The following is a 19,434-nucleotide window of genomic DNA, read 5'->3' on the forward strand; positions in this document are numbered from 1 at the left end:
ACAGCAACATTGACAACAATCATGTTACTCCCACATGGTTCTGCTTCAGAAGCAGAGCCCGGAGCTGATCATGATGAGAAGCAGCAAAGTACTTAGACTGGCAGAAGGGCAAAGCAGTTTGTTCGTGAGCTGAGCAGGAAAACATTTCTCACTCTTGTTTCTCTTCCAATTGGAGAGTGGGAAAGGACTTGTATTTGCAGGGAGCCAGCTGTCCAGGGGCTTGTAAGAAAGATGAAAGGATCATCAGCATCTGGGAAGGCAGGGGAGAGAGATCTGGTGTTTTTGAAGATGACCTGCCCTTGACTGCCCACGGTCCATCCCTTACTGTGTCTGAGAAGATCTTCCAAATGCACTTTCTGAACAGTGGCTAAAACAAGAGACCAACACACAGGTAAATACCTTGAACAGCAGCTCAGCAGCGCAGTTCAGGCAGCTCTCGTAGAGCAAAGAATATCCAGGCTTGCAAATCTTTACCACTTCAACAGCAACAAAGCTGAGAACGGAAAGGCCTCATGAAAATGACAGCCGTCGTGATAAGCATTAGTAGAAACATGCTGTAATCAATTCATTTCAATTTGCTGTTAACAGTCCCTGAACTCAACATTTGAATGCAACAATAAATAACTTCCAATGTAAAACACGCCACTGTTGCTTTCAAGGCAGCAACCTCCCGATCCCTTCCCCTTGGTATCACGTCTGCAACTACCAAAGACTGGAACAGGGTAAGGTGTAACCCTTGGCTCCAGGAGCTCCCCTGATGGGGCTGCCCAGCATTCCTTTTCCTTACCCAGGCCACCCCTTCATCACAAGGGGAGTTTGCAACGCAGCTGGCTCACAAGGCATGGAGAAAAAGGCCTTCAAATGTCACAGCTCCGTATCTAGGGCATGTCTGGTAGCATTATTCTCAAACCACCATGCTGCAGTTGGTGTTACATCAAGAATGTCTCGCTGTGCTGAGATAGCCTCGTTGTTTTAAGCTGGTACTTAAAAAATGCATGGCTGGGCTGCACAGCTGTTCTGCTCACACGCCAGCACGCAGCACCCCAGCATATGCATCAAGCAGCCTAGCACCCCTGGCTACTGGTGAGCAGCAAGTTTAGCATGACCATCCCATGTGCAGCAGGTGCATACCTACCACCAGCTTGTTCCATGTTGCAAAGCCCAAATCTCCAGCTGGTTTTGAGTTGGACTTAGATGTAGCATTTAGACTCCATGAACAGGCTGTGAGGCTAGTGGTCCTGGGCAGACCTGTGGACACCCGTGCTTGCTAGTGCTTTGATGAGAACAAAAGAGGTTGAAGTGAGGTGGGAGTCAGCCTCTTCTCCCAGGTAACAGCAATTAGACTAGAGGGAAGGGCCTTAAGTCTCATCAGGGCAGATTCAGGTTGGATATTAGGAGAAATTTCGTCTCTGAAAGAGTGGTGAGGCAGTGGCACAGGCTGCCCAGGGAGGTGGTGGAGTCACCATCCCTGGAGGTGTTCAAGGAACGTGTGGATGTAGCACTGAGGGATGTGGTTAGTGGGCATGGTGTGATGGGTTGGTGGTTGGACTAGGTGGTCTTAGAGGTCTTTTCCAACCTTAATGATTCTATAACTGGGTGCCATGACTTGAGTGAAACACTGCCAGGAATTGATTATGTAGGCACAGCATGCCTAAAACAAACATGAGCACAGTCCTGCTGAAAGTAACAGTGGAGGAAGTGTCAGCTCAGAAAGGAGAATGCACACTGCCATTATACACTACAGCAAGGATGGGCGGCTTCCTGCGGGGCTGTTGTATCTGGTCCTTGGGAAGGACCTGATACGGTCCTTGGGAAGGCTGAGAGGTCCGTGGGCCAGCAGGAGGTGCTGCGGGTGGGTATGGATTTGAGGGTGACAGGAAGAAGAGCAGAACAGCGTGGCTCAGCTCCAGGTCCCAGCTGAGATGTTCAGATGTAGCACTATGCAAACGGTCCGGCACCGGACTGGGAATAAAAGCATCCAGAAGCACGCGAAGAAGCAGACTACCCATGCCCATTGGATGGGGACAGAGCCGATCCTGCCCAAAGCACGTGCAGCCCAGGGCTGCCCAGAGAGAAGAGAAGGCTGGGTGCTGTGCCTGCAAGCAGCTGCGGGCAGGATGAACGCCTCTGGAGGGCAAACAGCGCTCGGGACAGAGCCCTCGGTCACCGGACCGGGGGACATCCACAGCCCTGCCGGCGGCACTGCGCCACGCATGCTGTGTGAAGGGTGAGTGGAGGATCAGCAGGCAGCCGGGAGGGGGGTCACGGCCGTAAGTGTCTCCCCTCCTAAGGAGAGGAGAGCTCAAAGTGAAAAAGAAGGACGAAGAGGCAGGTCCTGCATTTATCATCACGGGGGAAAAGCCAAACTCTCTACTTAAGCACACGACATAAGTGCGCTGCAATATCAAGGTTCTGCGCCGTGGTTTGAAAACAAGCTGCATTTGCACAATCCACAGAGAAAAAAAAAAAAGAAAAGCCGTCGGGATTAGAAAGGCTCGGCTCGGCTCTCACTTACACGGGTATATGGGCACAGTTACTCAGCTCGAACGAGAACGCGACCCGAGGAGTTCCATCTCCCAGCCCGTTCCCTCGGCACACCGCCGGCCCTCCCGCTCCCCACAGTTCCCAATCACAGCCCGGCACTTCGCTCTGACTGCGCCCCGGTCCTCAAACCACTCGCAGCCTCCGTCAGGCTGAGCTGGGGTTGATGTATGGAAGCCCTCCCCACTAAAGTCGCCGTTCCAGCTGCCGAGGATCCAGTTTAAACGCCTCTGAAAGCTTAAGGCTCGACGGTGTCAACGGGCACGGCTCCGCCGATCCTAAAGGAGTTACTTCTATTGCACGCCGCTCCCAAAAGGGAGTGAGGAGCACTTTTAAAATGGCACATTCGTTGAAAACGATGAGAGGAAGGCGCGCTGTCCCTTTACTCCGGTGTAAATTCACCTCCCCGTGCTCACCGGATACACGGGCTCGTGAGGGGAGCAGCAGAAGGCAAAACCCGAACCGTATTCCCCAGCGAAACCATCGCTTGTCCTAAGGGCGGCCGCGATGAGGGCAGGACCAGCAGCGATCCCTGCTACCCCTCACCTCCAGCCCGCAGCCCTACCTATGAGAAAACGCTCGGGAGCGCTTCGGGAAGCGTATGCGTCAGCGAGAGCCCAGAATCATTACGCTGCTGTAAACACGAGCCATGTTCAGCAGAACGCAGCGGATAGGACTGCGCAGCCCGTCACCGCTTTTATGGCTCGGGTGGAGAGGCAGCAGGATTGAAGCACTTATTGCTCGGAACAGAAGTCGCGTATTGCCCTCATCCTCCTCATCCTTTCCTTCCCCTCCTCTTCCCGCCTCCCCGGCTCGTCGGGCCGCTCTTTAAACGGAACGAAGTCACGAACCAAACTTCCTTATTTTATACGGCTCGGAAAACTGGATGAAAGACGCGGACCCTTCGATTATTTCTACTTCGGAGCTTCACATCTCCATCGGAAAGTCACGGACACGTCTAAGGGAAAGGCAAACGCGCCCGGGAAAGGGACCGGCGGCAAAGAGAGCAAACCCCGGGGACGGGGCTTCGGGCTCCTTCAGACGCCTCCCGGTCACCCGCAGAGCGGCCCCGGCCCCGGCCCCCTCCCGGGCTGCAGAAGATGCGCCCGGAGAGCCGGGCAGCCGCTCCTTACGTAAGGCACAAACCACTGACATCATCCCTCCCGCCGGCGGCGCGGCGGCGCTCGGCGGCACCCACCGACCCGACCCGCGCCTCCCGGCCCCTTCCCACGGGCTCCGCTCCCCGCCGGGAGCCCCCAACTCCGCCCGGGGTACCGCGCCCGCTGCCCGCCCGCCCGCCCCGAGCCGCGGTACTCACGCACTGCCTCCTGCTTGGGGTCGAGGCCGCGCACGGCCCCCTGGAGGCCGGCGATGCGGCCGTGCAGCGCCCGGACGCGGCGGTGGGTGCCCTGGATGTCAGCCTCGACCTCTTGGAAAAGGGTGCAGGCGTGCCGGGCCACGTCGGAGAGCTGCCGGAGGATCCGCGACAGGGCCACGTTGCTGACCGCGCACAGGTCCAGCACCATCAGCACCGCCGCCTCCCGCTCGCCGCCGGCCGCCTGCGCGCCCTCGCCCGCCGCCCCCGGCTCCTCCGGCGGCGGGTCCCGCGGCGGCGGCTCCGCGCCCCGGCTCTCCTCCAGCACGGAGGCGGCGGGCTGCCGCCGGCACAGCCGCTGCGGCTCCACCGTCCGCTTGGCGAACGGCATGGCCGAGCCCTCGGCGCGGGGCTCGCTCGCGGGGATCGCTGCTCCCTCGCCCCGCCGCCCTCACGCGCGGCCGCCCATCGCCGGGCTCCGGCTACGCGCCGAGCTCCTGCGCTGCCGCCGGCCGCCGAGCATCCGCCGCTGCCGCTGCCGCCGCGGGGAGCCGGGGAGCATCCGCGCCGCCTCCCTCTCTCCTTCTGTCTCCCTCCTTCCCTCGCCCGCACGCCGCGCCGTCCCGCTCCGGCGGCGGGTGTGAAGGGGCGGCCCGAAAACCCGGCGAGAGGAATCCCGCGGCCGCGAGGAGGAGCGAGGCGGCGGGGCGGGGGCGGGCCGGGGCCGCCGCCAGGAGGCGCCGGAGGGCCCGCAGCGCCCCAGGAACCGGAGCCGCGAGCGCCGGTAGGAGCCGGCCCCAGCCCCTCCGACCCGCGGCTCGGGAAGCGCCCTGGGGCGTCTCGCAGCTCCGGAGTTCTGGGGCTTGGGGTGGGTCCGCGGGGAGACGGGACTCGAGGATCCTCGGGGGTCCCGTCCAGCACGGGGTGTTCCGTGGTCCCACGCGTGGAGCCGCCCTCCGGGAAGGTGTCTGCGGAATCACAGAGTCGTAGAATGGCTTAGCGTGGAAGGAACCTTAAAGATCACCGAGCCCTAACTCCTGCCGCGGGCAGGGCTGCCCCCCACCAGCTCAGGCTGCTCAGGGCCCCGTCCAACCTGGCCTTGAGCGCCTCCGGGGATGGGGAAGGTGGGCTGCGGTCGGATGGGAGTGCTGCTTCTGGCACAGTGTCCGAGCTTACTTCTGTGAGGTCCTCAGAAAGAGCTGGCATGAAGTCTGGACTTAACCTGCAAATTATCGGTGGTAAGCATGCAGCTGCAGAAGACACAGAAAAAGCTGCTGTGGAAGGACAGCCCTTCCCCAGGCTGACATTCCACAGTTGGGAAATATTGGATTAAGCTTGCCTGCTAGGACCATAGAATGGCCTGGGTTGAAAAGGATCTCAAAGATCATGTAGTTTCAACCCCCTGCTATGTGCAGGGTCTCCAACCACCAGACCAGGCTGCCCAGAGCCACATCCAGCCTGGCCTTGAATGCCTCCAGGGATGGGGCATCCACAGCCTCCTTGGGCAACCTGTTCCAGTGTGTCATCACCCTCTGAGTGATGATGTGGGCTGTCCTTACGCCTGTGGTCACTGTCAGCTCACAGGCACACACACCGGGCTCTGTGAGCGCAGGGAGCTGCCCCAGGGGCACACAGCCACCTACGGCTCCTTCTGCAGAGCTGACCCACTGGGTTGGACCCACTGCTGGCTTTTGGCACAGATGCTTCATGTGCCCTAAGACCTGGTCAGAACTGTTAATGTCACTGTATCCCTTACGCCAGAGTTTCTTCTGCAACAGGGTGGTTTTTATCCTCAGTATTGGAGCATGGCCTGCACTGCTCTTCCCACCCAATAGAGTCAAAGTATGTTATTCATTATTCACCGAAAGGTACTTTAATATTTCACCTGAGTTTCATTAATGGGACAGGGAATGGAAAGGCTAAGTTTTAATGCTATGGAAGGGACGGCAGCCATCCAAACTGGAGTGGGCTCACAAGACACAGACTTGCAGGAAGCAGCATCATAACCCTCACCAGGGATAAAACCTGGCATTTAGGGAAGCGGCTGTCAGGCACTCATCCTGCATCTCTCTTCAACATCCTTATGAGCCACGGACTCAGGCCAGCGCACACAGTCAAACGAAGCCAGTGTCAGACAGCAGTCCGCTTGTCTGAAAGATGCAGGTCCTGCCAACCCTGTGACTCTCCACAGCAGTAAGTGTATCTTCATTTTGGAGGTCCTGTAGCATTTCTATCCTGCCCTCTCTGAGTTGTTGCCATTAATTTTTTAGCTTTTCATTACTTACCTCCTCTCTGAAGAGCCCCTCCGACAGGCCTGTCCCCCTGTCCTGACTGCGGGGCAACAGAGTGCCAGGGGCTGAAGTTAAACTTCAGTTAACAGTTTGTGCTTGCAGCCCATAAGGGCAACTGTATCCTGGGCTGCATCAGAAGAGGGGTGGCCGGCAGGGAGAGGAAGGGGATTGTCCCCCTCTACTCTGCCCTTGTGAGGCCCCACCTGCAACACTGCGTCCAGGCCTGGGGCTCCAGCACAAGAATGATGTGAAGCTGCTGGAGCAAGTCCAGAGTAGGGCCACAAAGACGATCAGAGTGCTGGAGCACCTCTCAGATGAAGTCAGGCTAGGGGATTTGGGGTTGTTCAGCCTGAAGAAGAGAAAGTTCTGAGGAGACCTCATTGTGGCCTTCTGGTACTAAAAGAGATCTTACAAATGGAAGTGGAACTGACTTTTTACACTCTCTGACAGTGACAGGACAGGAAGGATGGCTTTTAACTAAAAGAGGGGAGGTTTGGTTTAGATGTTGGGAGGAAATTCTTTCCTCAGAGCGCAGTGAGGTGCTGGCACAGCTGCCCAGAGAAGCTGTGGTGCCCCATCTCTGGAGACACTCAAGGCCAGGTTGGATGGGGCCCTGGGCAACCTGAGCTGGTGGGGGGCAGCCCTGCCCACGGCAGAGGTTGGGGCTGGGTGGGCTTTCAGGTCCCTTCCAACCCAAACTACTCTATAATTCTGTGACTGTACCCCAAGGTGCTTATTTGTGAACACATCAGCCCAGGCCAACCCTCTGCATCAGTAGATTTCTAGACACACTTGCAGACCTCGGTGACAAGCATGTCAGTGAGAGTATCAGACATGAACAGGGATAAACTTGTGAAACTGTTCCATTTTGGTTATTTATTGCAGGAAAAGCCTTCTGTTTTGTCGTACTGCTGTCCTGCATGCAGCAAATTTGCGCTGGGATTCTGCTGCGGATGGCATTTGCTTTCACTCATAGCAGTGAATGGTTTATGACGGTTTGCTTCAAAGGTACATGCATTATCAGGATGGGAGAGTGGGCAAAAAGAGTGCAAGAAAGTTCTTCCTTGACTTCTCACTGCTGCTGCTGCTGCTGGGAAGGCCATTGGTCATAGAACGCAGTAGCTGCTGTGCAACTTCCCTGCCTTTACCGCCGTAGTACAGCTGTGCTCCTCCTCCAGTTTGCACTTACTGCTGACATCCCTGCTGAGGCATGATTTGACAGTGACACCAGTGGGGCAGCTCCGTGCTGGTGGAGGTGGTGGCGGCACCGCTGATAGATCAGAAGGAATCCGTGGTTCTCTGGTGCAGTGAGTGCAGGAGACAGGGAGGCGAGGTTGAACAATCTTGCCCAGCTTGGCTCTGGCCTGCTGCGGTACGCCTCACTCCACAGCGCCAAAAAGAGAGGAGAGGCTGATGAGTGCTTCAGGCTATTGTCATTTCCTCCTCTTTCCACGACTGTCAGGAAGATGCCTTCAGGCATCATATTAATGAAATTGTGGCCTTTTGACCATAATGTAGTATCTGTCATCGCTGACACTAGCCCCACTAATATATCATGTATTTATTCCCAGCAAAGATGTCACAGGCAGCACATTACCAAACCTGTACCCACTCAGGCTAGCAAAAAGCATCCTCATTCAAAAACTGTCCTTAAGGCTCAGCTGCCGTCCTGCACTTAGACCAGAGCGACATCCATTGATCACACCAAGGCCGCATTAACAATGGAAGCCCATTAGGCAGGAAGGCAGCACAGCCAGGCACTCCGCTGTGAGTCGGGACCTGCTCGTTTAGGTCTCACAGCCCTGCCTGTTCGTTTCAGTACGAACATGTAAAGATCATGTCCAGAACAGAATTGTAGCTGAGAAATACTTTTACCAAAGAGGCTCGCCGGGTCTGAATGGCTTAGTCAGACGAAATGCTGGCAGCTCAGCTTTACACAGCATGTCCTGCGTTCACCAAAACACTCTTCTGTTCTGGACACCAAAAGGATTTCCTACTTTAATGTTACCAGGTCTTTGATGGCAACAGAGCTGATGTACTAAGGCACACGTCTTTTCCATTCTAGCTCCCACTTCCATGTGACTTTATTAGCACATGTAGCTATCCAGAGTGTTTTCAAAGAAGGGAAGAGACAACAAATCTCTTCTAGGAGCTGCTAGGTATAGGCAGGAATGAATATTGCCTGTCCATCCTTGCCCCCACAATCTCACAATACTCACAAATGCGCTCTTGCTCTCTGTTTACCATCACAGTATTGCTGTGCAGATGGAATTTTCTCTAGTCCACCAGACCTGTGAAGGACCTACAAGATCATCTAGTCCAATCCTATCACCATCACTACCACTAAGCTACTAAAACGTATCTCATAGCTCCTCATCCAGATGCCTCTTAAACACCTCCAGGAACGGTGACTCTGCCACCTCCCTGGGCAGCCCATTCCTCACAGCTCCTTGAGAAAAATAATTCTGTGCCCCTCGGCAAAGCTGTTTCCTAACCCTCCTCCCGCTTCCCTGTGAGCAGCTGTATGGGAATCAGAGCGGTGGTGTTTCTCAGTGTCAGTTTCTCTTTCCTCTCCCTCTGGATTTCTCCTGCCACGTGTGTGCTGTCACCAGCTCCCATTCCAACCCAGCCTGCTACTGCCCTTTCTGCTATTTGTTAGTATTTGTGTTATCATAATCCTCTTCACCCTTAAACTATGACCCCGCTGCTTTAGTCATTGCTTTAAGTAGGAAAAATGCAGAGCCTGCAGCAGTGTATGTACCTGTAGCGAGATGGATAATTGGGCCCCATATGATGCTGCAAATCATGTAGTGCAGGCAAAACAATTAAAAACTGAAAGTTAACTCCCTTTCTCTTAATTACAGTTGTTACAGAGTTTACTTGTAACCAGAGTAGGGATGACATTTCAAACTGAGGAGTGATTATTAAATTGATGCTTTCTTTAAAATGTGCCTTAAGTCAAGGCTGACATGATAGTTGAGTTTTATTACTAAGAAATGTCTATTTTAATAAGGAAACTTCCTTATCTCTCTAGTGAGTTCATGTTAAGTGCATATCAACTTCGTGTTTTCCGTCACTACTACCTGGCATTGCAAGTCAGGAAAAACTCACTGGAGCACCCCCTGAACAGCAAATGCTGTAATTTCCTTCAATGCCAGTATTAGTTCACATTCTTTCTCATCCCAGAAAAACATATTGACTGCCAGCAGTGGAATACAACAAAGAAGGAAAAAAGAAATCTCTTTAAATACTGTTATCATTTGGGCCCTTAAAAATATGAGGCCTGCTCCAAAAGTAATGCCTCCTTTGTTATGATGTTGACCCGTGACATCAGAGGCAGATGTTGGAGGTATGGCAGTATAGGCTGAACCTTCCCACCAGTATCCCATTACACGCTGCCACGTAAGAACACAGGGGCAGTCTGACAAAATGGCATCTAACATAGAGGTGTGTATGAAGCAAAGGGGTGTCACTGAACTCTGCTGTGCAGAAAAAATGGCACCCATTGACATTCATCAGTGCTTTCTGAATGGCTGTGGAGACCAAACCATGGGTGTGAGCACAGTGAGGGGTGGGTGTTGCATTTCAGCAGTGGTGACAGTGGGTCACGTCTGCTGGTGCGGATTGTTAAGAGCGCAGCATGCAGGCTCTCGTTCATTGGTGGTGAAAATGCACAGCTCATGGTAGTGACTGTGCTGAAAAACAGAGTTTCGTAGCTGAGAATTTGCTCTATCAAATGGTGTTCTTGTGCTCTTTGTTTCTGTTGTTGTTTCTGTGGAAATAAATACAAGGCGTTACCTTCGGAACAACCTACATAATAATGGTTAAGAAAGCGCAGTGATCTCAAGACCAAATCAAAATGAAGTTCTACTTTATGAGATCACAATTAAAAAGAAAAACAGGTGGTAAACAAAAGTAATCTATTTGTTACAAAGAAACAATAATTCACTGAAGGGAAGAGTAAGGGAGAAAGATGTTTTCCTTTCAGTGAGAAATTCATCCACCTCTTTGTTGCTCTGACTCCTTAATTACACTTGATTTGTTAGCAGTGGGGGTTTAACCTGTGCACAGTGGATATTTTCACTGTTCTCTTTAATTTCTCCTGCTGGCATCTGGCAGTTTGTACACATCAGGCACAGACTGCAGTAGTCTCGTTTCAGGACTCAGCTGACCTCAGCTGATATTTTGCCTGTATCGGGAAAGTGGGAGCAAAAGTGGTGAAGAGAAAGGGAGATTTATTGGGAACAGAAAGTGAAAACCCCAGCATCCACAGAAGATAATTTGTTCAATATTAACAACATGCATTTTTCACACTTCCCAAAATAATTTGGCACGTGCCGATTGCATGCTGAATGTGCTCTAGCACTCTATTATGCGGTCTAAATGTGGAAGTAATTTGAAGTTTCTATACTCTGGTGCTTATCCCCTTCTTCCTTGTTTCCGACTCTTCTCTGAAGAATATATGTAAAATAAAAAGAAGATTAACCAACCAAACCGAAATCCACCAGCTCACAGTTCACGTCACCAAAACAAGATCGGTAAAAGGCCAGATTCTCCCATTATGTTCACAGTGTGGAGGTGAGAAGAGGAGGTGGCCAGGTCAGGTTGGTGCCTCTATGCTTCCCACCGTTTCTCTCCAAGGGAGGAACTCCAGTTCTGCTGGGATGGGTGTTCAGCTCACTTGCATCTTTCTGTGTTGTAGCACAACCTTACGTCACCCAGCTCCAGATACTGCTTGTACTGAGTACTGAGGTGTAAGTAGCTGTAGTAAGCTAGCTTCTCATTTTTGAGCCAGGTAGGCCCACATCACAGATTCGCTCACAAAGCCCTGTGCTAGTCATCATCCAGGGTTTTTAGGCAAGCATCTGTTTGGATCCCAGCAGAGGAAAGCTGGGTATGAATCAGGCCCACTTAGACTTTAGAGACAAGTGTAGAAGAGCATGTCTGGGTATTACAAGCTCTGGCCTGCAATCTGCAGGCCATATTCCAACTCTGTGTGGCAGTTTAATTTATCAGATAGTCCGTGCTCCAGCAGCATAAAATAACAAAGAAGGGAGCAAATCAGATTCGAAGACCATTGGGGTAGGTCACTGCAAAAGCTCATGCTGCCCTGCACATATTCTTTCCATCTGTATGGGTTTCCATTATGAATAAAAGCTTGTCTGCTAGGAGTAAATCTTTGGTTTTCAAATAAATCAAAATAACAAAAGATAAGCAATTGCATGGTAGGTGGGCTAATTCCTTCTTCCACCTCTCTGTCCACAATGGAGACAAAAAGAGAAACTTTATGCTCAGTGGCTTGGCACCAACCCTCCACCAGCTGGGTGGGAAGGCACCCCAAGCCTTGGTGTTTTAACTCCTGCAGTGAAGCACTACATGAAGCTTAGAATCATAGAATCATTAAGGTTAGCAAAGGCTTCTAAGATGATCCAGTCCAACTGTCCACCTACCACCAATATTGACCACTAAGCCATATCCCTTAGTGCCGTATCCACACGTTTCTTGAACACATCCAGGGACAAGTGATTCCATCACCTCCCTGGGAAGCCCATTCCAATGCCTCACCACTCTTTTGGAGAAAGAATTTTTCCTAATATCCATTCTGATCCAAGCTTGTGCTCTTTGGCAGATCTGGCACGTGGCAGTGCTCAGCACTGCACTGGCTTTTCCACAGAAGTTCCTTCTGATGTAAATCATACTTAATCTGAGATAACTCATGGGCTCATCGTGGCCAGTCAAATCAGCTCCCTGTTTCGTTTAACTAACAAGTAATACTTTAAGTGCTCTGAAAATGCACCGTACTAGGAAAAGTCTGATGGAGTAGGTGATTATCGTTTCAAAGACAAACAAAGTTTATAGAAGCATAATTAGTCATCTGCTCTTAAACAAGAAAAAATATGGTAGCAGAACTGAAAAGATCATTTTTGGGCTTGAGAGAGGTACGGAAACACGTTAAATAATAGAATGTCATTAGAGTCTGCATTTATTTTGGGGATAAACAGAGCTATTATACAGGTACTCACCTTTATGTCTGCTCCTTCTGTGCTTTGCTAATGGGCTCTGTTCATTGTGTACAGAAAAAAAAAAACAACCTTATCCTGTTTACAGCTGAGCTGCAATATACTTAAAATTATTACTTTGGATTTTGAACATTAACTCTGTCTGCTGGCAAGAGGAAAACCCTCTCATATTATATAATTATGGCTTCAAGCAGCACTAACAAAGAAGTTGCACAGGCCAGGGCCTGCTCACCCGTGTCTGGAGGTATCGACAGCATGTCTGTGGTTGTGGTCGTGCAGACACAGAGAGGTAGAGCTGGGCTGCCAAGCAAAACAGCCTTCAGAGCCAAACTAGACACTTCAGGAGCTGTGCGCCTCAGCTGCAGCCATGCCAGGCTGTTGACAGAGGCCTCCATGCCATGGAGAGGTGAGATGTTCACTGGTGCAACTACAACACGTGCCAACACACATGGTACTGGTGGGCGAGCAGGACAAGGAGATGCTGCTGGTCAGTGGTGGGTGAGACTCAGGAATAAATGCACTGGAATCAAACAAACTACCCACATCAGCATAAATCAGGAGGCACAAGGGAGATCTTACCATTCTCTACAACTGCCTGAAAGGAGGTTGTAGCAAGGGGGGTATTTCTTCACTGAGGTAATGGCAATAGAATAAGAGGGGATGGTCTCAAGTTGTGCCAGGGAAGGTTCAGATTGGATATGAGGGAACATATCCTCTCTAAAAGAGTGGTGAGGCAGAGGCACAGGCTGCCCAGGGAGGTGGTGGAGTCACCATCCCTGGAGGTGTTCAAGGAATGTGTAGATGTGGCACTGAGGAACATGGTGTGATGGGTTGGTGGTTGGACTGGATCATCTTAGTGGTCTCTTCCAATCTTAATGATTCTGTGATTCTATTGTTCCATGAAATAATGCAAGGTCAGTGGACAGTCATGATGGACAGTCCAGCCTATGTCTGCACTCACAGCAAGGAGTGAAGCATGGTATGAGATCAAGGAGCTTGCTATCTGTAAAACCCATCACAATATCTGACCTGAAAAAGCACTTCCAAGCTCCATGCTGCCATTCATTACCTACTACAGATTCCAATGCTAACTGGTTTTAAGTTAAATTTGCTAATTTTGTAGGCATTGCTGAAACAACAGCACAGGCATACACGTAGTCAGTCCATTAAAAACCAGGTTAGTGCAGGAAATAGGATTTCAAGAAACTCCACTGATAACTGGACTACATGGTAAGAAAAGAGACCCAAACTCAGATATGAGTTAATTGGGATTTTCTTTTACTTCTCATTAACCTCTGAGATGATGAATCCAGCAAAGCTGTGATTTATTTACCACAGATGCACTCAAAGGATACGGCATAGCTTAGTGTTCTGGCACCATGAAAGTTATTTGCAGTAATGAATTTTTAAAATTCTTTGGAGAAAAGAGAGTGTGATTCTCCTTCCCCCACCAAATTAAAAAATAATAATAATAATTAAAAAAAAAAAAGAAATTGCAGAGTAACATTCAAAGGCTCATTAAAGCAGCCAGGGAAAATAGATTACAGAGACTTCAAAGACTCACGGTACTGGTTAAGAATCAGCTCTCTTTTTCAAAGAAAATGTTATTAGCTAATACTTGAAATTTGGGTTTTGGCAGATGACATGTTGTTTCCTGCAGGTGCAGAAATAAGAGGGTATTAAAAGAGTTTTGGTAACACACAGAAAGCCTCCCAACTAGACTTTGGATTCCATCTGTTCAAATCAGCCTGAGTGAGCTCTCCGACTCCTCATACATGCACTGAAATGTAGTCATGTTTAAGGAGACCTGCATGAAGCTGAGTATCTCTTTCACTGAGAAAACCCGTCTGTAAATTAATCACTTCTTGTTTTAAAGGAAAAAAAAAAACACCTTTATTGCTGCTATTATCAGTAACATCAGAGGTACTAACCAGAAAAAACAATGCAGAAACAACATCTACATATAGATAAAAATTGTACTAATAAAACGACATAAGCCTGCAAACAAACTTCACTCACCACCACTTTCCTGCTTGCATCATTTTGGAGATGCTTTGACATGCTCTCTCTTTTAAGGTCTTCTTTACAAGGTCCCTCGTGTGTTCTTTTTCTTCTCAGTACATGCCTAATCCCAGCTCCTCGATTAGTTACAAGTCCCCCGTTACCAAAAGAGACAAGGCCAGCCACATCTCACTTCAAACCCTTTGTTAAGTTGAGATCCTTTGGCTTTGATTTAAAACCAGCTATCTCATGACAACAATTTTCCCACTGAGACTTTCACCTAGAATTTGGCTGGAAAGATGTCCAATACTGTGTCTTACTGTTGCCATGGCAACCAATTGCTTAAAGTCAAATGACTGGACATAAGTAGTTAGCAACCTGAAAAGGAGCACCCAAATCAATCAGGGAGGATGGAACAGCAGCAAAATTTTTCAGGAAACATTTCTTTTTTCTAACATCCAAGAAGTTGTTCTGTTGGTATTCCTTTTCAGATACACTCAAAAGTAATTTTGCTTATAAATTTGATGAAAAGGCATATAGCTGCGTGAAATTCAAACCACGGCACAGGCAACTTTCATGACTTGTAGAAAAGAGGCCAAGGGAGATAATTCCATGAAGCCTGCCACTAATTATAGACACCCATATTATGAGACACAACTAGTGCTGTTGGAGCTGGAGCAGGAGGTGGAGTATGGCTTATGGCATCAAATATGTTAAATCAAAGAATCATAGAATCACAGAATTGCGCAGATTGGAAAAGACCTTAAAGATCATCAACCCCAACCATACTACCCTAACTCTAACAACCCTCTGCTAAATCATATCCCTGAGCACCACATCCAAACAGTTTTTAAACACATCCAGGGATGGTGACTCAACCACCTCCGTTTGGAGCCTATTCCAGTGCTTAACAACCCTTTCTGTAAAGAATTTTTTCCTGATATCCAACCTAAACTTACCCTGGCGCAGCTTGAGGCTATTTCCCCTCATCCCGTCACCTGTCACCTGTGAGAAGAGACCAACCCCTCTCTCGCTGTAAGCACTTTTCAGATATTGGAAGAGAGCAATAACGTCTCCCCTCAGCCTCCTTTTCCCCAGACTAAACAGCCCCAGTTCCTTCAGTCTCTCCTCATAGGGCATATTCTTCAAACTCTTCACAAGCCTTTATTTTACACGCAGCATTGCTAAACAAGTATTACCAACATTATACAACTATGTGTCAAAGAATAGAATAAAATAAAATAGAATACAGGCACAAAAAGCACCTAGGTCCACACTGAGGCATTACATAAGTGCCTTGATTTTCAAAAGCTTCTCTCACTGGCCCTTACTGTTCTGGTTTTATTGACATTTACACAGATGCGGCAAAAGATCTGCCGAAAAGTTTAATATAATGCTGTTCAGATAACAAGAGGGCTCAGGAGATTTAAATTCCTGCCAGAAGTGTTTTAAAACAACTTGGGTGTTATGGAATATTTATTGCTAAAAGAAAAATAACCCAGAAGTTAGTAAGTGAAATAAATATTTCTGGTAATAAAAAGGCTAGGTCTTGAGAGCAGGGCAGCTGAGTGGAACTGTGTAAATTAATGCAGTCCTCATTCCTTTTGCATGGATTTTTTTCCCTGCCACTGACTATAAGATGTTGTTGGGAGGACTGCAGGATCACCCCCTGGCACAGACTCTCTTTTGCTGCAAGATACCCTTCACAATATTCTCACCACCGTCTGTATTAGATGAGCAATATTAGTGTTTCCAGTGAACTTCCTGGAGACTCTTGTTCTTCTCATCTGAATGGCAGATAAACAACACCCCCTGGAAAATTTTGAGGGAACATAAGATTTGGGGGGGGGGGAAACATCAGAAAGGAATAGAATTATACCAGAAGCTGTAGTGAATTATAAAAGCCAATGTGCTTATAAAGCACCTTACTGTCTTTAACCAATCTAGCAAGGTAGGAAAAGCAAGCAAGATAACCAGTTCACAGGAGGTGGTACTGAATCATCATGTATGATTTCTGCTGCGTGGAAACTATTTCTGAAGTCACTATAGAGTCAGTTAATTACCCATTATGCTCGACAAGAAAACACCTTCTTTTCCATTAACTGGAGTGGCAGTTTTATTGGATGCTCCACCTGTAATAATGATGTTGACCTGACCAGTGCATTTAAAGTATTGGTTATAAGTCTTGTGTGGATTTCTCTGCAGCTGCTATTGCACCTGTTATGGATATTAGCTTTCAAATGATGTGTGCATATTGTTTCTCTGGCTAAATTTGGAATATTTACTATTTTGCACTTGTCTTAATAGCAGGCAAGGCTGTACAGGCATCCGAGTATCCAAGAGCACTCCTGGTTCTTTATGATGGAGTTTATGCTAACCACACTGGGGTTTCCCTTTCATGCCGAGGCTGACTTGCGGAAACAAACTCTATAACCCAAGCAGGTTATAAAGCAGGTATGATTTATTTGATAATTACGCAATCAATCAGGTGCAGGGGGATCGCTCCACCAAACCTACACACAAGCCAGAAGAAGCAATACATATTTATAAGCCAAATCCATACATATTCAGCAGAAATTCTTGGAACCCATTCAAGTATCCATTGTTCTTCCAGAAAGTCATTTACATACTACCCCTCCCCTGGCGCATGCGTTGTCCGTAGTAGGGGGTCTCCCTCTGGTGGTCGTGGGGATGAAGTCAGAAGTCTTCCTCGCGAAGGCTCGACGTCTTCCTCGGTCTGACCTCTTTACGCTGCGTTGAAACCGGTCACAGTCATTTATTTTGTATTGTTCCTTTCTTTGTGTTTGCACAACTGACCATGAAATGTTCAGATGTCGTTCTCCTTCCCTAGTTTACAAAGCTAGCTTATTTACCCCTATATGTTCAAACCCTAGACCCACCTGAGCTCCTGATCTCAAGGCAGTGATGTTGCACTGAGGCTGTTGTCTAGGGGATGTGTCGGGATAATGGTGTTCAAATGAGTGATGTGAGACCTAGGATATTCAGATGTGCACTTGTGCTACGTTTGGAACTCTTAATTAAAAAAAAAAAAAAAAGCCTTGATAGTCAATCAATCAAGAAGAATGAGAAGCATGAGGAAATAACAGTATTTTTAACCTTGTTCCTACAGCCTTACCTACATTCGTTACTATCTCAACGTTTGTCACAATACTGAAAATCTTACCACGGGCAGAATGTCTCAACAATATTGTTTTCATTTCAAAACTAGACACAGAATTCTATTCCTGCAAGTCTGCCTTGACAAGCATACAACACTGAACATTGTAAAATGAAATCAAACTGAAGTGGCAATTCAGAAAAACCCATGTGCAGAGCATATTAAAAATTCACTGCAACAGCAATGATCAAGCATGAGGTCTTAGGTTACATGAAATGAGTTACTAAAGCACAAATTGTTCTTGAGAGCTACTTATCTTGCTCTCCATAATTAATTTAGTACCTTAGATGAGGAGAACAAAGTTAAGGCTTGCTCTCCGGTGGGGGTCACTGTTGAAGAATAGCCTCTGATTTCTCTTCTATGGACGTTCGAATACATCCTAAAAATGCCAGGAATAATCCATACGGCTCCTGTGAATGCGCTGGAGTTAAATTTGAGCAGTTCACATCAGCTGTCAAAGTGAATCTTGTGAAAAGGCAAAGTGTGTGGGCTATAGGAAGTGAATTTTCAGGTCATTAACACTCCCTGTACACAACAAAGAAGCGAAACAAAAAGAAGGGGTAGGTGTGTGAAAGAGCTTTTTCGTTTGACCTCGGACCGGGCACGGGCGGGAGGCTCTTGGTCACTGATCGAACCACTTACCAGTTAGCAGCCCCTTTTCCCGTTAGGATGCCATTTAGACTCCTACAGCATCTCGCCGAGACTCCTGCAAGTCCTGGTTATCACACGTCATGGTTGCGAAGCCTTTTCAGACAATATTTCCTTCATTTCTAGTAGAAACGTAAAAGTGCAGGAACTCCAGTGTTTAGTTTGGTGAGGTCTCCACACGCCCCAGAGCCTCCCGCAGGAGGATCCACCAAAGTGTGTATAAGGAAGGAGGGAAGGTTTGGGGAAATAGGCTGTGCATTTGGATGCATGCACTTGCCCTTGTTCTCCAGCCTTCCTGGGGTTAACATCTTCCTGCCAAAAGCAAGAGCCTACTGCAGCTGTGAAATGAGTGCTCTCTCTTGGGTTGGTGTGAACAGAAGAGCACGTGGGGCACAAGGAACACACCCCCATGTGTCACAGCGTGGTGTATCCAACGATTGTCTGAGATCCTTATACTCTCCTTCTTATTAAACCTTTGATATTAGTAGCCATGAGCACTGAAGGGAAAGCGATGTATCCCCGGTGGCTTAATGGACAAGCCGTTTAACAATGATGAACAATAAACAGAATCAGTATTCTTCATTTTCTACAGAGCAAGGCTCCTTTTGTACCAGCTGACCATCTGGCCCATTCATTCCGTTTGGTAACATTAATGTAGGCCTGTATCTTCGTAAGTATCACTTAAACCCTGAGTTTCACCCTCAAGAAGATGTTTACTGCTATTCACTCCTGGTATCATATTTCTTACTGAACCTGCACTAATGCATCCATTCTGGACTGAAAACTCCCATAAAACTGAAAACATCCCCTTTAGAAGAGCTTGGCTGTTACATGATACATTGTTTGCCGACAGCATAATCTTTATACCTGGTTGTATTCAGATTAAAAAGCTGCTATTCCTCTTTGCTTCCAGAAGACAGCAGCAGCAGCAGCCCTCGGGCCACTGGGGATGGATAGAGTTGCAGACAGACCATATATACAGCCACCTATTCCTAAAAGCATGGTTTTAACTGAACAAAATAACTATACACACCAGGTCAGATGTTATGCTCTTGACGCTGGTCAAGCTCTGTCATTTTTAATGACTAACATTCTAGCTCAGAAACTTTCAGGCCATAAAGCAGGGAGTGGGTAGCTCCCTCTTCACTTAGCACTGAGAGCAAAGAATTGAGGAGGTATCCAAGGAGTGGTTATCAATGTGAAGACATTAAGCCCTGTCTGATGGGATTTCAAAATACAGCATTTAACTGCTCAAAGAGCAGCCCCTACCACTGTTAATCATCCTGAGTAGTGCTTCACTGGGGAAGGTTAAAAAGGCCTATTGGTTTCAGGTAATAGATACTTGATGCTTCAGATAGCCACACTGAGTTGGGATGGAATTGGAGACATTCAAAATGCAGATCTGGCATTTCCTATCTACTATAAATGTGGTGTGTATTT

General features: G+C 48.4%; 1 protein-coding gene across 2 annotated transcripts in view; it reads right to left on the reverse strand.

The window, feature by feature from the left end:
• Positions 1-4,498, reverse strand: part of NHS (NHS actin remodeling regulator) — a 248,718-nt gene extending 244,220 nt beyond the window's left edge. For both annotated transcript variants that reach the window (XM_015272985.4, XM_015272984.4), the window contains exon 1: positions 3,860-4,498. In XM_015272985.4, coding sequence (XP_015128471.2) covers positions 3,860-4,247 — 388 coding nt within the window. In that variant the 5' untranslated portion in view covers positions 4,248-4,498. The remainder of the gene's footprint in view (positions 1-3,859) is intronic.
• Between the last annotated feature and the right edge of the window lie 14,936 nt (positions 4,499-19,434).

The sequence above is a fragment of the Gallus gallus genome, chromosome 1 (assembly GCF_016699485.2).
Source record: "Gallus gallus isolate bGalGal1 chromosome 1, bGalGal1.mat.broiler.GRCg7b, whole genome shotgun sequence".
Classification (NCBI taxonomy): Eukaryota; Metazoa; Chordata; class Aves; order Galliformes; family Phasianidae; genus Gallus; species Gallus gallus.